At 53.5% G+C, this 18,539-nt stretch overlaps 1 protein-coding gene across 20 annotated transcripts in view; it reads right to left on the bottom strand.

Annotated features, from left to right (window-relative positions):
- Nucleotides 1-18,539, bottom strand: part of RERE (arginine-glutamic acid dipeptide repeats) — a 1,190,399-nt gene that overhangs the window by 205,454 nt on the left and 966,406 nt on the right. For all 20 annotated transcript variants that reach the window (XM_085609712.1, XM_085609701.1, XM_085609709.1 and 17 more), the window contains one exon: nt 890-1,089. In XM_085609712.1, the coding sequence (XP_085465838.1) occupies nt 890-1,089 (200 nt within the window). The remainder of the gene's footprint in view (nt 1-889; nt 1,090-18,539) is intronic.

The raw sequence follows: 18,539 nt of genomic DNA on the forward strand, positions 1-18,539 counted from the left end.
GTAATTTGGGAAAATTAGAAATGGGAGGAGTTGAGATAAGGGACATTCGGAAGGACTGCAAGGTTTCAATTCAGGAGCACGATATTTGAGTTGGCAAAGGAAGTCTTTCCAGTACTGATGCTGAAAAACAATGGCAAAGTTTTCTTTTCAGCTCCTCAGGTAAGGTAAACTACTTTCATGATAGCTGCAGTGCGTAAGAGGCCTCACACAAATATTAACACACAGACCTATGCGCTGTAATGTTAAATTGTTTTAATAATAATTATTATATTTAGCTTCTGTCCCACAAACATGGCGATGGAGAAATCCATGTGTACATTTAAATAAATGTAGAAAAATTAGACTCTTGGCTAACACGAAGAGATAGCTTCACACACAAATGTAAAAAGGAATGATTCCTGCATATTCTCCATATTTCAGATAGTAGAATCTTGTGGACTTAAATGGCTCTGAAAAGGGCAGACAATTTCTCTGAGGATGCGAGAGAGTTTTAACTCCAGAAGGCTGCCAATGATAACCTAATAGTAAATTCAAACACTGTGCTAGTAACAGCAGCATTAGTGAGCATATCTGTGGGGCCCCAAGCATTAGTAGGAATGCCATCTACACCGGTATAACCTTTGTACAATAATATAAATTTTGCAAGTTATTTCTTTACAAGAAATCTCTTCTGAAGTCAGAAGCCAATGTTTCCGCAAAATGGAAAAATCACTTCATTTCTGAGTTTTAAGAAGTGCAAGCAAATCACATATTTTCAAGAAAAACAAACAATCTCTGGCATTTGACTTCTGTTATGAGAAAAAACTGAAAAAACCTACAACACTCAGCAGAGTGTCAATGTAGCTAGGAGTGCAGCCACAAAGTGGCATACCGAAATGTTCATACATACCGAACCTCTACTCCGCCGGGTCCTCATGCTGTGCTTCCCATTTAGGCCATCCTCTTCCTCTATGACAGGTTTAAACATGAAGGGTGGTGGATCCACTGGTTTCTCAATTGGGGGCAGCTCACCATACTTTTTGAAGTGCACCCGGCAGTCTGTGCAGAGCAAGATATTCTCCCGGCCACCATGATGCCAGTCCTTGGAAGCTTGGGAAAATAAAATTATACACTTTAAAACTAAGTCAGTAGATTATTGCAACAGGGTCAGTGACTCACCTGGGCTGAGGGTTACAATCTTGAAATAAGGCACATGCCTACTCAGTAAAAACAAACAGTGATTGGGGTAAACATGGAAATGGTCCTGCAAAATATACCAGTGTCTCACCTGCAATACAAAAAGTCATCTTGTACTTGTCCAACATGTGGGAAAGATTTGAATTTCTTATGCAATAAAAGCAACCACCTCAAGCTGCCCCAGGGCCTATACAAGTGACAAGTTTTACTCCACAACCAAGTAAGTCCCAATTAAGTTGTAAGAATTGCAATGTATTGTATCTGCATTTATATAAAGCTAACTGCTCCCAACGAATCGCTGAAAGGCTCAACGTCAGGCAGCATGCAGCTGCGAAAACTAAGGTCAGCGTTTAGTCCAGTGGGTTTTGGTTTTTAGGAATTTTGTGCCATCAAGCAATCCATTGCATTGTTTTTTTCCTTTTTTGTTGTGGATTACATTAATTTGATTTGTGTGTGGTCATTAGTTTGTGGGTATAGTATGTGAATTTAGGCAGATAGTTGATGGGATCAATAGATGAGCTAGATGAGACTAGATATTGTTAGTCTGCAGAGTTGAGACATTCTAAGAAGGGCAGGATGTGATCTTTGAAATGGTGTGCAAATTGTAGAAACACATTTATAGAGATTAAGGTAAACAATGCCTGTGGCAGAGTAGGCTGAGTGCAAAGATATGAGGCATGCAGAAGGGGGAAGTAAGAAGAGTTACTCAAATTAAAAAAGGGGAGGCAACAAATGGAATTCATGGTCAGTTTTCCATGGCAGGTTTTAGGAATACAGAAGAGGCTTTTTCTGAGATAGCATGCAATAGGAGAATGCACAACATTTTCACGTGAGATAATGCTAGATGCACAAGTTACTTACTTGTGTAACAATATATCTGTAAGAGACATTAGTTAGTGATAGATTCCTTACCTTAGAATAATCCCAAGCGTCAGACTGGATCCGGAAAGTCAGCAGTACCCCTGCGCGTTGGTAGGCGTCGTCGTATGGCTCCGCGTACGTCACTGGCCGTAGCCGCCGAGATGACGTCAGAGCGACTTAGACGCGCACTGATGTCAGTTCTGTACACAACTTTTCCGCACCAGAAGCGCAGAGCCATGCTAGAGACCGACTACTGGTGTAATAGAATTAGGGCCCTGAAAGGGATAACCTGAACCCTAGAGAACAGTTCGCAGAACGGGGAGGATAGGCGGGCGGTAAGGAATCCATCACTAACTAATGTCTCTTACAGATATATCGTTACACAAGTAAGTAACTTGTGCATCTGAAAGAGACACGTTAGTGATAGATTCCTTACCTTAGAGTACATACCCAAGCAATACCAACCCTGGTGGTGGGTCTACAAAGTGAGATTACACCGGAAAGTCATGGAGAACTGAACGGCCAAAGGAGCCTGTCAAGGCAATAGTGCTTAGTGAAAGTATGCAACGAGGCCCAAGTGGCCATCTGACAAATTTCTTGCAGGGGGACACCACGTCCCAATGCAGTGGTAGCTGTCGTGGCCTGGTAGAATGGGCGCGCAGCCCAACCGGAGGTTCCTTTTTAGCCAGAGGATAATAGGCTTTAATGCACAGGACAACCCAACGGGCGATAGTCCATTTGTGCACAGCCCGGCCTTTCTTGGCGCCCACGTAGCCAACAAAGAGCTGGTCAACCACCCGGAACGGTTGTGTGCGGTTGTGATAGAACGAGAGTGCACATTTTGGGTTCAGACGGTGGAGTCTCTCCTCTTCTCTTGAAGGGAGCGGAGGCGGAAATAAAGTGGGCAGAGTTACAGTTTGCCCGAGATGAAAGGCAGAGACTACTTTTGGTAGAAAGGAGGGACGCGGTCGAAGCACAACCTGGTCCGGATGAATTGCCAGGAAAGGAGGTTTGCAGGAAAGGAGGTTTGCAGGAAAGAGCCTGAAGCTCACTCACCTGCCGAGCTGAGGTGATGGCCACCAGGAAGACAGTTTTCAAAGTCAATAACCGCAATGGACAGTTATGAAGAGGCTCAAATGGTGCCCACATCAGATATGTGAGAACCAGGTTCAAATCCCATTGAGTTATCACAAAAAGAATAGGAGAGAAAAGGTGAGTAATGCCTTTGAGAAATCTATTGACAACCGGGGACTTGAAATGAGAGGGCTGATCAGGCAACCTAAGAAAGGCTGAAAGAGCAGAGAGGTAGCCCTAGATAGTGCCCAAAGCAGAGCCCTGTTGGGCCAAAGAAAGAAGGAAAAATAGGACCTCACAAAGAGGGGAAGCAAGAGGATCAACAGATTTTGCTGTGCACCATGCCACAAATTTCTTCCACCGACAGGCATATACCGTTTTAGTGGAGGGACGCCTGTCTGCCAGAATCACATTGCAGACTTCGGGAGGTCAAATGGAATCAGCTGTTGCCACTCAATCTCCACGCAAGGAGGTGAAGGTTGGACAGGTTCAGGTGGAAGACTGTCCCGTGTTGCTGCAACAGGAGATCCTCCCAAAGAGGCAGTCGGATCGGGTGATCCACGCTCATACTGATTAGCTCGGGATACCAAACTCTTCGAGCCCACTCCATTGCCACAAGAATGACTTGGGGACGGTCGTGCCTGATCTTCTTCAGCACTCTGGGCAGAAGTCGTATAGGTGGAAAGGCGTACAACAGACCGCAACTCCACTCGTGACGAAAAGTGTCGCCCAGCGAGTGCCGCCTTGAAAACTCCAACGCGCAAAACTGTGTAGTGAAGGCAGGGTTTTGCCTGCACATATTGCTATGTTGGCATAAGCGTTTTAGATGTTAACGCCATCTTGCCACTTTTGCACACGACACTACAGATAGCTGTTATTATAAGTAAAACTGCTTGCTTTTTCTTCACATGAGAACGGTCTGTTTTTCACATCCCTAGACGTGCACCGCGATCTTAAACCGTCAAGGTCAAATAACAATGTATGCTGTTGAATTCAGGTTGATCGGCCCACGCTCTAGACACAACAAGCACACAGCTGCAAATATCTGAAACTCGGGTGCCTTTAATATTGCACTGCATGCATGATGTTGCCACTCTTGGAGAAAACCTTTCCAGACACAGAGAGCAGTGCTGATCCTGTGATGTGATTCACCTAAGCTGATCTTGGAGGTATGGGTTCCCCATTCAAACCTAGAGACCTTCTATTATTATTATAAAACTAGCTTATTAGAAGGGGAGGGTGGTACACAAGGTATTATAGGACCTGTATCCACTATCATTATAACATGATTTCTCCTTTTGTTTTTTATGGAATTGTAACAATGCTGATGGTTTTATTACTAATCATTTGCTTGCTACTGCATCTTAGAGCACGTAGTTAAATATAAACATTTTTAAACTTTTCAGTGTCTCCGATTACTCACGTTGTGGACTGATATGAGAATAACAACGAAAAGGTGTTCTTGATTCCCACCATTCCTGAGAGTATTCCAAATAGTTTGTTCTGGGTTGTCTAATCATTGGTAGCTTCGCTATAGTACGGAGAACGAATGAGACACAGATGCTAGTCGGATAGGGTCTAGGTACTGAGGTGAGTTTTTGGTACACCACAATTCACTGAGGTCCTGGTTTCCTGCGAATAGTTCTGTGCATGAGCAGAATCCCCGGAACATGGCGCACCTAACGTTTCGGTCTTAAGTATGAGATGCCTTAGTAGTGCTTATATTTGTCCACAACCCCCTCACTTTTGTTTCCGGTTGACGGGAGTGACGGTTTAAACCTACCTATATAGTTGAATTATAGATTCAATCAAGCTTGACAATTAAAAAGGTTTAATTTTGAATTACTGACCATTTTTGTGCTACTGTTTGATATAGATTGTTTTTCTTCACTGCGTCCTTATGGCTAAAGTTGCTATTGCAGCGCATAGTTCGATGGAATGTCAATTATCTTTGTAGTGAGTGCCGATGCATCGTTTCCCTATGACTTTTTTTATTCTTTGGTTACTTTTCCTGGGGTGAATGCGGATGATAAGACGTTCCACTCATACACTCCTACGGCAGTTCCAGCAAATTACACGCCATATAGGACGCAGGAAATTTCGATTTCCTCTTGGCAGCATCGTATTTGGTTCAATGGCGCCACAACGCGGAGCCATCACAATAAAACTGAGGAGAGCATGGGAACAGTGTGCGAAAAAAACAGAGAAACAAAATAGAGAGAAACAAAAAGGTGAGAAACATCACCAGGTGGCACCAAGGCACCAGAAGGCGGCGACAGCAGGCCAGTGCAGGAAAAGAGCAGAGCCCCACTCTGAGGAACAACTGTGCAAGCCAAGGTGAAAGCACCAGGTGGCAGTAAAGCATCAGAAGGCTAGAGCAGCGAAGCCATAGTAAGAAAAGCGCAAAGCACCACTCCGTGGAACCACCTTGCAAGCCAAGGCGAGAGCCATCCTGGAGGCACAAGCATGTGAAAATGCCGTGACAGAAAGAGAGAGGGTCTGCAACCACAACCACAAAAGAAAGGGCCACAAGCCCGGAACAGAGGAGCAACAGCAATCAATCCCCAGACTACACTGCCAAGGATGGCCGTACCTCTTGAAAGGAGTAGGAAGTCAAAGGGCAGGTAATCCATCCACAGACCACAGTGCCAAGGAGGACCATAACCCCTAAAAGGAGTAGGTCAAAGGACAGGTAAAGGAGCCCCCAACGAAGAAGACAGAGTGGGGATCACAAACTCTAACAACAGAGGGAAAGAGCAAAAGTAGGCCCTCACGCCTGAGAGAAACCAGCTGGAGGGAAGTCTGACCGGAAGAAAACGAAGAGAACACCCACAGAAGACAAGCCACCCAGAGGGAGGCGGCTGCAGAAACCTTAGCAGAGGGTCCTCGCAGAACGGGGAGGAAGGGCGGGTCGTGAAGAAATCTGCGGCTAGAATCGTCTCTACTAGATACATCGTTACCGAAGGTAAGTAACTTGTACATCTGATAGAGACTAGTAGCCGCAGATTCCTTAACGTAGAATAGATACTCTAGCCATACCCAGAAGGGAGGAGGGCCTGCGAGAGAGCCTCCCCACTAGGAGAGACACAGGGCCCCAGCAGGGGACATGTCACAGGGACAAGAAGGGAAAGGCCAGGATATCCTAAGCCCAACCAAGGGAGAACTGCCCAACACCCCGCAGGGGCAGACAGCGCCCGAAAACCTCAAGGAACACAAGGACCACCTCCAACCCTATGAAGAGGCAGAACCGGAGGTAGGGCTCACCGCAAGAAACACACACACAGTGACAGAAAACAGCTGAACACACCTCAGCCGCAAGCAGCCGACCAGGCAGGGACGGCTCCACCGCCAAACGCGCAAACGGAAGAAAAGGACAAGGGAATACATCAAAGGCCACAATGGTGTATTAGAACAAACAGGCCTGCACTGGCATGCACAGCCAGCAGCAGACACCACCTCGGAACGGTGCACCCAGGACAAGCTAGACGCCGGCCGAAGGCAGAGGCCAGGACACACCACAAGGGAGGGGCCGGCACACAGTGACCCACGAATGAAGTGGAACCAAGTGCAAAACCGCTAAAACGCGATGCCGCAGACAGCAGGCCAGACTAGGCTAGCGACACGGGAGAAGGACGAACCGGGGCGCAACCCAAGTCGCCCCAAAACCATCAGCAAGAAGATCGCACCTGGGACATACCGTGATGCCATGGAGAGCAGAAGCCCGAAGGGCGACCACAGCTCCCCAGCACATGATAGAGCTATGTAATAGCTACTATTACCCCACATAGGGCATGTTCCGTCCCAAGAACATGGGAACCCTCTTAGGAAAAGGTTTCCGCAGCAGAGGACAAACAGAAGACCTGCGGAGAAAACCGCAGACGGCTTGCCAATCAGCCAATAAAGAATACACAGAAGGCCTAATCTCAGGGCCTACACATCTTACCGACAGCACCAAAGTACCAACAAAAGGACCTGAAGGCACATCAACCACACAGAACACACAACCGGGGCTACTCACTACAAGGCCCCAGAAAAGAAGAAGAAGAAGGAGGAGAGGAAGAAGAAGAAGGCTACTCGTTACAAGGCCCCAGAGGAGGAGAAGGGGCTACTCGCTACAAGGCCCCAGAGGAGGAGGAGGAGGCTACTCGCTACCAGGCCCCGGAGGAGGAGGCTACTCGCTACAAGGCCCCGGAGGAGGAGGCTACTCGCTACAAGGCCCCGGAGGAGGAGGCTACTCGCTACAAGGCCCCGGAGGAGGAGGCTACTCGCTACAAGGCCCCGGAGGAGGCTACTCGCTACAAGGCCCCGGAGGAGGCTACTCGCTACAAGGCCCCGGAGGAGGCTACTCGCTACAAGGCCCCGGAGGAGGCTACTCGCTACAAGGCTCCGGAGGAGGCTACTCGCTACAAGGCCCAGGAGGAGGAGGAGGCTACTCGCTACAAGGCCCCGGAGGAGGAGGAGGCTACTCTCTACAAGGCCCCGGAGGAGGCTACTCGCTACAAGGCCCCAGAGGAGGCTACTCGCTACAAGGCCCCAGAGGAGGCTACTCGCTACAAGGCCCCAGAGGAGGCTACTCGCTACAAGGCCCCAGAGGAGGCTACTCGCTACAAGGCCCCAGAGGAGGCTACTCGCTACAAGGCCCCAGAGGAGGCTACTCGCTACAAGCCCGGGAGGAGGAGGAGGTTACTCGCTACAAGTCTAGGAGGAGGAGGAGGAGGCTACTCGCTACAAGGCCCAGGAGGAGGCTACTCGCTACAAAGCCCAGGAGGAGGCTACTCGCTACAAGCCCGGGAGGAGGCTACTCGCTACAAGCCCGGGAGGAGGAGGCTACTCACTACAAGGCCCAGGAGGAGGAGGAGGAGGCAACTCGCTACAAGGCCCAGGAGGAGGAGGCTACTCGCTACAAGGCCCAGGAGGAGGAGGAGGAGAAGACTACTCGCTACAAGGCCCAGGAGGAGGAGGAGGAGGCTACTCGCTACAAGGCCCTGAAGGAGAAGGAGGAGGAGGCTACTCGCTACAAGGCCCAGGAGGAGGAGGCTACTTGCTACAAGGCCCAGGAGGAGGAGGAGGCTACTCGCTACAAGGCCCAGGGGGAGGTGGAGGCTACTCGCTACAAGGCCCAGGAGGTGGAGGAGGAGGAGGCTACTCACTACAAGGCCCAGGAGGAGGAGGAGGGTACTCGCTACAAGGCCCAGGAGGAGAAGGCTACTCGCTACAATGCCCCGGAGGAGGAGGCTACTCGCTACAAGGCCCCGGAGGAGGCTACTCGCTACAAGGCCCCAGAGGAGGCTACTCGCTACAAGGCCCCAGAGGAGGAGGAGGCTACTCGCTACAAGGCCCCAGAGGAGGAGGAGGCTACTCGCTACAAGGCCCCAGAGGAGGAGGAGGCTACTCGCTACAAGGCCCCGGAGGAGGAGGAGGAGGCTACTCGCTACAAGGCCCCAGAGGAGGAGGAGGAGGCTACTCGCTACAAGGCCCCGGAGGAGGAGGAGGAGGCTACTCGCTACAAGGCCCAGGAGGAGGATGAGGAGGAGGCTACTCGGCCCAGGAGGAGGAGGCTACTCGCTACAAGGCCCAGGATGAGGAGGAGGCTACTCGCTACAAGGCCCAGGAGGAGGAGGAGGAGGCTACTCGCTACAAGGCTCAGGAGGAGGAGGCTACTCGCTACAAGGCCCAGGAGGAGAAGGAGGCTACTCGCTACGAGGCCCAGGAGGAGGAGGCTACTCGCTACAAGGCCCAGGAGGAGGAGGAGGAGGCTACTCGATACAAGGCTCAGGAGGAGGAGGCTACTCGCTACAAGGCCCAGGAGGAGAAGGAGGCTACTCGCTACGAGGCCCAGGAGGAGAAGGAGGCTACTCGCTACGAGGCCCAGGAGGAGGAGGAGACTACTCGCTACAAGGCCCAGGAGGAGGAGGAGGCTACTCGCTACAAGGCCCAGGAGGAGGAGGAGGAAACTACTCGCTACAAGGCCCAGGAGGAGGAGGAGGCTACTCGCTACAAGGCCCAGGAGGAGGAGGAGGCTACTCGCTACAAGGCCCAGGAGGAGGAGGAGGAGGAGGCTACTCGCTACAAGGCCCAGGAGAAGGAGAAGCAGGAGGAGGCTACTCGCTACAAGGCCCAGGAGGAGGAGGAGGAGGCTACTCGCTACAAGGCCCAGGAGGAGGAGGAGGAGGCTACTCGCTACAAGGCCCAGGAGGAGGAGGAGGCTACTCACTACAAGGCCCAGGAGAAGGAGAAGCAGGAGGAGGAGGAGGAGGCTACTCGCTACAAGGCCCAGGAGGAGGAGGCTACTCGCTACAAGGCCCAGGAGGAGGAGGAAGAGGCTACTCGCTACAAGGCTCAGGAGGAGGAGGCTACTCGCTACAAGGCCCAGGAGGAGAAGGAGGCTACTCGCTACAAGGCCCAGGAGGAGAAGGAGGCTACTCGCTAAAAGGCCCAGGAGGAGAAGGAGGCTACTCGCTACAAGGCCCCAGAGGAGGAGGCTACTTGCTACAAGGCCCCAGAGGAGGAGGCGGCTACTCGCTACAAGGCCCCAGAGGAGGAGGCGGCTACTCGCTACAAGGCCCCGGAAGAGGCTACTCGCTACAAGGCCCCGGAGGAGGAGGAGGCTACTCGCTACAAGGCCCCGGAGGAGGAGGAGGCTACTCGCTACAAGGCCCCGGAGGAGGAGGAGGCTACTCGCTACAAGGCCCCGGAGGAGGCTACTCGCTACAAGGCCCCGGAGGAGGCTACTCGCTACAAGGCCCCGGAGGAGGCTACTCGCTACAAGGCCCAGGAGGAGGAGGAGGTTACTCGCTACAAGTCCAGGAGGAGGAGGAGGAGGCTACTCGCTACAAGGCCCCGGAGGAGGAGGAGGCTACTCGCTACAAGGCCCCGGAGGAGGCTACTCGCTACAAGGCCCCAGAGGAGGCTACTCGCTACAAGGCCCCAGAGGAGGCTACTCGCTACAAGGCCCCAGAGGAGGCTACTCGCTACAAGGCCCTGGAGGAGGAGGAGGTTACTCGCTATAAGTCCAGGAGGAGGAGGAGGAGGAGGAGGAGGAGGAGGCGGAGGAGGAGGCTACTCGCTACAAGGCCCAGCAGGAGAAGGAGGTTACTCGCTACAAGTCGAGGAGGAGGAGGCTACTCGCTACAAGGCCCAGGAGGAGGCTACTCGCTACAAGGCCCAGGAGGAGGCTACTCGCTACAAGCCCGGGAGGAGGAGGCTACTCGCTACAAGCCCGGGAGGAGGAGGCTACTCGCTACAAGCCCGGGAGGAGGAGGCTACTCGCTACAAGGCCCAGGAGGAGGAGGCTACTCGCTACAAGGCCCAGGAGGAGGAGGAGGAGAAGACTACTCGCTACAAAACCCAGGAGGAGGAGGAGGAGGCTACTCGCTACAAGGCCCTAAAGGAGGAGGAGGAGGAGGCTACTCGCTACAAGGCCCAGGAGGAGGAGGAGGCTACTCGCTACAAGGCCCAGGAGGAGAAGGAGGCTACTTGCTACAAGGCCCAGGAGGAGGAGGAGGCTACTCGCTACAAGGCCCAGGGGGAGGTGGAGGCTACTCGCTACAAGGCCCAGGAGGAGGCTACTCGCTACAAGGCCCAGGAGGTGGAGGAGGAGGAGGCTACTCACTACAAGGCCCAGGAGGAGGAGGAGGAGGGTACTCGCTACAAGGCCCAGGAGGAGAAGGCTACTCGCTACAATGCCCCAGAGGAGGAGGCTACTCGCTACAAGGCCCCGGAGGAGGCTACTCGCTACAAGGCCCCTGAGGAGGAGGAGGCTACTCGCTACAAGGCCCCGGAGGAGGAGGCTACTCGCTACAAGGCCCCGGAGGAGGAGGAGGAGGCTACTCGCTACAAGGCCCCGGAGGAGGAGGAGGAGGCTACTCGCTACAAGGCCCAGGAGGAGGATGAGGAGGAAACTACTCGGCCCAGGAGGAGGCTACTCGCTACAAGGCCCAGGAGGAGGATGAGGAGGAGGCTACTCGCTACAAGGCCCAGGAGGATGAGGAGGAGGCTACTCGGCCCAGGAGGAGGAGGCTACTCGCTACAAGGCCCAGGAGGAGGAGGAGGCTACTCGCTACAAGGCCCAGGAGAAGGAGAAGCAGGAGGAGGAGGCTACTCGCTACAAGGCCCAGGAGGAGGAGGCTACTCGCTACAAGGCCCAGGAGGAGGAGGCTACTCGCTACAAGGCCCAGGAGGAGGAGGAGGAGGCTACTTGCTACAAGGCTCAGGAGGAAGAGGCTACTCGCTACAAGGCCCAGGAGGAGAAGGAGGCTACTCGCTACAAGGCCCAGGAGGAGGAGGAGGCTACTCGTTACAAGGCCCAGAAGGAGGAAACTCGCTACATGGCCCAGGAGGAGGAGGAGGAAACTACTCGCTACAAGGCCCAGGAGGAGGAGGAGGAGGCTACTCGCTACAAGGCCCAGGAGGAGGAGGCTACTTGCTACAAGGCCCAGGAGGAGGAGGAGGAGGCTACTCGCTACAAGGCCCAGGAGGAGGAGGAGGCTACTCGCTACAAGGCCCAGGAGAAGGAGAAGCAGGAGGAGGAGGCTACTCGCTACAAGGTCGAGGAGGAGGAGGCTACTCGCTACAAGGCCCAGGAGGAGGAGGCTACTCGCTACAAGGCCGAGGAGGAGGAGGAGGCTACTCATTACAAGGCGGAGGAGGCTACTCACTACAAAGCGGAGGAGGAGGCTACTCGCTACAAGGCCGAGGAGGAGGCTACTCGCTACAAGGCCGAGGAGGAGGATACTCGCTACAAGGCCGAAGAGGTGGAGGAGGCTACTCACTACAAGGAGGAGGCTACTCGCTACAAGGAGGAGGAGGAGGAGGAGGCTACTCTCTACAAGGAGGAGAACCCGCAAGAAACTTCTGAGTGGCAGAATCAGCAGGGACGTGGAACAAAAGAGCGCCATCAAAGAAATGTCCAGAGCAGAGCGAAGAATAAATGCCGCCAGCTCCCGGCCATCCAACACATGGTGCCTCAGATCAACATAGGCACCCTCCTGAGAAGCGGCAGACATAAGGGACTCCGCCGAATCCCACAAGCAAGAAGTGGCCCTAGCCAATACACAAAGCGTGTTAAGGGGCTGCAAAGCCGCACTGGGGGAGGCAAAGATATTACGCCCCCAGGAATCTAAACAGCGGGCCTCCCGTGAAATGGGGGAGACAACACCGATGGCAGGGAGGGAAAGGCAGTCTGTAAAAGAGGGCCCCTAGTAGAGGGGTGGAGGGAAAGACAGACAGGATCATGCGGTGCAGAAGTGGCTGGGGCACCGGGTCCCCCGTGGCAGGCCGCCCTCAAGCCCCCAAAAGAGAAGTGTGGAGCAAAGCCTCGAAGGGAAGGAGTAGCTCCCGACCACCAGAACCCTAATGGAGGACCTCCAAGAGATGATCAGTGGGGAAATGGGCAGCTGGATCACCCATGCGCAAGATTCTCACAGCTGTGGAAACAGCCTGAGCGAAGGCAGCACTCGCCTCCGTAGGGCCCCGCGGCGGGGAAAGCAGTTCCTCTGTGGGCGACGGCTGCAAGCTAAGGCGGCCGTTCCCCAGTCCAACCGGAGGAAGGAAAGGCCAAGCCCGGAAAGGGGTAAGGTGGACCGATGAATCGGGAACCTGAGGTGCCTCAGGCGAAGACAGTGGGCGCGGTGACGGCACAGAGCCGTCCTTAGAGGACACCGGGGAAAAAGCCACGATGCAGCGACCAGTCTCCGGAGAAGATGAAACCAACAACCGCCGAACCTCTGGAGAAGAGGGGGCGTCGAAAGACGAATCAATGACCCGACGCCGGCCCAGCGCCGTAGAGTCCGCGACCGGCGTCAGGTCAACGTCTACCGGCGCCGAAGGGGACACCGGAACGACCTCTGCCACAACGCGCTGTGCAGGAGACCGAGGCTGGGTCGGAGCCGGGGCAGCTAAAGAACGGCGCCGAAAAGGCGTCGACCCGACCTCTGACGTGGAAGGACGAGGAAAGGGGGCCCAGGGACACGCCCGACCCCTAGCCGGCCCCGCCAAGGCCAGCAGCCGCCGGCGCCTGAGCGGCATCACCTCGGCCTCAGACATGGCCGCCGCCTGCCCAGCGGACTGAGGGGGACTCGAGGACACGCCCGAGCCCCAGCAACCTCCCGCGACACCACAGGGACCTCCGCGGGGGTTTGCGGCGAGGCAGAGGTGCCGTGGTCCAAAGGAGGGAACTCCGAAAGGCCGCACCCCGATGGCACCACCACTTCAGAACCTGGAGCCGAACCTGTCCGCGCCGGAGCCGGCGACGCCACAGAAGTCCCCGCACGCGGCAAGGGATCCGCAGACGTCCCAGGAAGAGAAGGAGAAGAGGGAAGAGCCAAAGAGGCCCGCAAGGCTGCTGCATAGGCCTCCATCTGGTCTCTGGTCGCCCCCGCGCCAGGGAACGGAATATAGGGTGGCGACGCGCAGGGCCGCACCACCCACGGACAACCCGCCCCCCAAACAGGCCGGGGACCGGGCCTCAGGGACAAACTGCGATACTTACCAACCGGTGAGTGACGCCCTTGTGGCCTGGGAGAGGGACGATGTCGGAGACGGAAGCAGCAGGTCTTGAAGCATTCCGAGGGGAACGGGCGTGGCGACGCCGCCGACCGGGACATGCGCACCTAAAGGAGTTTTATCTGGCGCTCCCGCCGGGACTTCGGCTTCATTTGCAGATACGCCTCGTAGTCCGTGGAGTCGTGGTGCTGCCCCAAACACCACATGCAGATGGGGTGAGGATCCGTCGCCAACATCTGGCGCGCGCAAGACGGGCAGGTCTTAAAGCCCGAAGGCATTCGCACACTTTTCTCAAGAAAAACGTTTAAATGCGGAAAAAGAAGGCCTGAAACAGGCCAGGAACACGATCCGGATCCGCGTTGCATACGGAAAAGAAGAAAACGGACGTCAGCGCGCCGGGTTGGGGCTTATGTGACCTTGCTGACGTCACGCCCGCGGAGGACGTCGGGCAGAGTCGCGTGGTACCGCCCCCCAGCGCACAGACATGCTGGGCAAGAAAGTTTTCCGGGTCCAGTCTCACGCCTGGGGATAATTCTACGTTAAGGAATCTGTAGCTAGTAGTCTTTATCAGATAGGTACAGAAGGGAGCTCGAGATTAAGAGCCTCAGCTGCCCGAGGTAAAACCACCGAAAAAGTCCCAACCTCCTCCGTGGCCACGGAAGAATGGGACAGAGTGCCAGGGTGTGGAGAGAAATCCAGATCCACTGGGCCCTCCACATCGCCTTCCCACTCAGGCTCATCCTCGCATTGAGCTGCAAGAGGGTCCTCAGACTCCTCCCAGTATACCAGTCCCGGGTCGGCGCCGTCCAGCATCAACGCTGTGCCCGGCGCCGGATCCTGGGCCGACGCCCAGGCCGAGGCCGCCACACGGTATGGTGCCGGCATAGCCGAGGCCAAAGGCAGCGGCACGGGGGCAAACCCTTCTGACGGATCCGCAGGCCCCGAAGGAGCTCCGGAGGAACCCAGCGGGGCAAACAAACGGCGCAAGTCTGACATAAAGGCCTGCACCTCGTCCGAAGTCGCGTACGGCCCCGGAAAGGGAGGGTAGGCCGCAGGCAAAGACGGGGGCTTCAACGGAGCCGCGGGGGAGTTACCGCCCGCCACCTCCACCACGTCCCGCGACGGGTAGAAGAGCGACGACGCTTCGGCTTTTTATGGCGCCGAGACTTACATGTCCCAGATTACGACGAGCGAAGCTGATGGCTCCGCCACCGGTCCCTTGACCTCCCACGGGATCGGGACCTTGATCGGCGCGGAACAGATTGCCGGACCTCCAAGAACTTTCGGGAACGCTTCTGCAAAGCTTTTGGCGCCATGGCCCGGCAATCGGGGCACTCCTCGGGGTCATGGGCGTGCCCCAAGCAGAAGAGACACGTCGTGAGGGTCCGACACCGACATGTTTCGACAGCATGCCCTACAGGACTTAAACCCGGGCATCTCTATTGCACCAGGAGTCAAGTACACAACAAAAGAAGTTGTCAGAAACCAAGTTAAAACTTTTAACTAGGGGTACCGCTCTCTCTCGGATCTGCGCTGCTGCGTGGAAAAAGAAAATGGACATCAGCGCGCATGGGCGCTTCTAAGTAGCCCTGACGACGTCATCTTGGCGGCTACGACGCCAGCGACATACGCGGAGTCATAGGACGACGCCTACCGGCACGCAGGGGCACTGCTGACGAAAACTTTACGGATCCAGTCTGATGCCTGGGGATATTCTAAGGTAAGGAATCTATCACTAACGTCTCTCTTTCAGATTAGGTACTTTTGATAGGCACTAGAATCAGGTGAACAGTTGGTCTACCGCTAGACCACCAATTCGGCATGGACAGCTGATTAGCTCCAGGGCTGGAAGCACACATTACTAGCTAGACACATCTATGGACATTTCAAGAAGTTTAGACTGGGCTCGAAGGAAGTAGTATCCTCACGAACAGTGGTAGGTGTGAGAATACATGAGCTAAATAATGCCAATGTTGAAATGGAGTTTCTGTAAAGACTGGATGGCTTCTATATCCACCATTAGAGTCTGGATTAAATATATAAATTACAGAAGTACAGTGGCATTCATTTTAAGTGCCCCTTATTAGATTACAGGTTCCCAGACAATGGTAGCATACTATCTGCATTCCTGTGGCTGTAGGGAGAAAACCTAGACACTGAAATGAGGGGAATTGAGACAGGACATCTTAAGATATTCAAGGACTCTTTCAGCCAGCAACAAGATGCTGATTAATCTTCATGCCCGTTGCCACTTGGTGAATGGTAGGGATAAGGCACGGGACAGCAGACTCTGTTGTGCAAGTTGAGGATACCTTTAGGGAGGTATGCTTATGTCTTTCCCCGATTACGGTTTCGGAAGGCTGATGACAGTCAAGTGTAGAAATCTCCCACTTCTTTTTTGGGAACTGCAGGCTGGAAACAACCCTGCTGTGAAAAGCATCTCTTTCCACAAAGGTTGCGTCTGGACCCGGGCCTGAGAAGTTTTCACAGCTTTTGGCCATGCTGAGAAAGAGGATTTTTGTAAATTTTTTTTAACCTCTGTTGGACCTGGACCTTTTTGCAGGGTTATCCCCAGACATTTTGCCTTCTTTCTGTATTTTTTTTTACTTCGTTTTTGCTGGTTCTAGGACTATGGGCTCTCTACCACTGCTACCCAGTACTAAAATGCATATGCTCTCTGTGTAAATTGTATTGGTGATTGGTTTATCTATGATTGGCATATTTGATGTACTGGTAGGTCCCTAGTAGAGTGCACCACGTGTGCCCAGGGCCTGTAAATCAAATGCTACTAGTGGGCCTGCAGCACTGATTGTGCCACCCACCTCAATAGCCCTGCAACCCTGTCTCAGACCTGCCATTGCAGTGTCTGAAGTTTTAAACTGCCATTTCGACCTGGCAAGTGCACCCACTTGCTAGGCCCAAACCTTTCCTTTTACTACATGTAAATCACCTCTAAGGTAGGCCCAGGGAAGCCCCCTGGGCAGGGGTGCAGTGTATTTGAAATGCAGGACATGTGCTGTTGTGTTTTACATGTCCTAATAGTGAAATACTGCTAATTTCATTGTTCACTATTGCAAGGACTATCTCTCCCATAAGGTAACATGGGGATTGCCTTGAAGTATCTTAAGTGTAATTTCCCATTGGGAGAGGATAAGAGATTTAGAGTTTGAGATCTCTGGACTCACATTTTAAAAGTAAAGTTTTTGGTTAAGTTGATTTTTAAATTGCGTATTTGAAAATGCCACTTTTAGAAGGTGAAACGACCAAATGATGAATGGAATAATGAACAATGCAAACATTCACCCTCAGTCACAAAGATCTGGGTTTAATCCATCGTTCCTTTGTTTACCATGCCACCCCAGTTTTGACCCAGCAATATGCAAATCAGTCTTGATCCTGTTCATTATGTAAACAGTCCAGCCCGAAGGGCCAAGCTAGGTCCTACCTGAACCGGAAACAAGCATCCTGGGACCTTTGCCTTCCCGCCCTAAGTGCGTCGGGTATGCCCAGACGTGGAACCCGGGCTCACTGGGTTCAAGCTAGCCTGGCTGATGAGGGGTGATACCCCAAAACCGGTCCCAGGATGCTCGTTTCCGGTCCAGGGAGGACCTGGCTTGGCAGGTAGGGCTGGATTGTTACAATGAGGCACAGGGTCAAGGCTGATTTGGATATGGCTGGGTCTAAACCGGGATGGCAGGGTGAGCAAAAGAACAATGGGTTTAACCCAGATCTCTTGACTGGGGTTGAATGTTTGATTTGCTCTGCATTCCATCCATCATGGGTGTGTCATTTGCTTTAGAAGGTGGGCATTTTCTTGCTCAACCATTCTGTGACACTGTACGTCTGAGGAATCCATGTCAGGGTTAGGATGACAGTTGGGCTCTTGTGCATTCACTCTAGACAGTCACCCAATGGGAGCTGAGGTGTGCCTTGCATGTCCTGATGGGCCATCACCAGGCTGATGGGCCTTCCTGAGCTAGAGTGGAGGGAGGAGCTGTCACTGACACCTGAATAGGGCTGAGCCTGACCTCACACAAAGCTGTCTCCACCCCCTATAGTGTGTCTGGAGCCAGATCAGGGAAAGGCAGAGTCTTGTGCACTAAAAAGACTTTCCTTTGTTGTTTGCCTACTTCAAAGGCAGAAAGGGGAACACGTATTGGACCTCTAATACCCTCAAATCAGAATACTTCTGGACTAAAGGTCATTATGCCAGAAAGCAGAGCTGGATGCTGTAGGAGGGACTGACACTCTGTATGTTGCTTTCTTGTGCTGGCCTACTGCTTGCTGCGAGTGAAAGGAGTGGGCTTTGCTTTCTGTATCTTGCTTCCAATGTTCTCCAAGGTATTGTGTGTGCTTGTCTCAAGGCCATTAAAGACTTCACCTACCAGTGCCTGGGCTCTTCTGCTGAGAGTCCTGACTTGCTAAGTGGTGCCAAATCCAGTCCCTGGGCCGGTGTAAGTGGAATCTGCTGGTCCGAGGGAGAAAATCCACACATCAACCACCAGAGTCTGTTTGTATCGAGACATCGCTATAAACTTCGATGCATCGCAGCTGCCAGCATCGGAGCATGGTTCCCGATCAACCCATCGACCACAGCTTTTACTGCAGGCCCCTGCTTTCCGGCACGGCGCTTCAGAAGCACCGCTGCAGCGTGAGTTTAAAGCACCGCATCACCGAAGTCTGAGGCACCGCTACAACTCCAACACAGCGCCTTCTTCATAGCTGTGGAATCTACGAAGCACGTCTAGATTTTTGATGCATTGTCCTAGGGCGCCGATTTCTTCATCAACGTTACATAGCAGCAAGGAACTGTGGCCGCATGTCTGTAGACCGACGCATCAACTCCCATTCAAGTAAGGAACTGATGCACCACCTCCCCTGGCAGTAAGGAACTGACGCATCATCTCTCCTGCGCAGCAGTAAGG

The sequence above is a fragment of the Triturus cristatus genome, chromosome 1_2, assembly GCF_964204655.1.
Source record: "Triturus cristatus chromosome 1_2, aTriCri1.1, whole genome shotgun sequence".
Taxonomy (NCBI): Eukaryota; Metazoa; Chordata; class Amphibia; order Caudata; family Salamandridae; genus Triturus; species Triturus cristatus.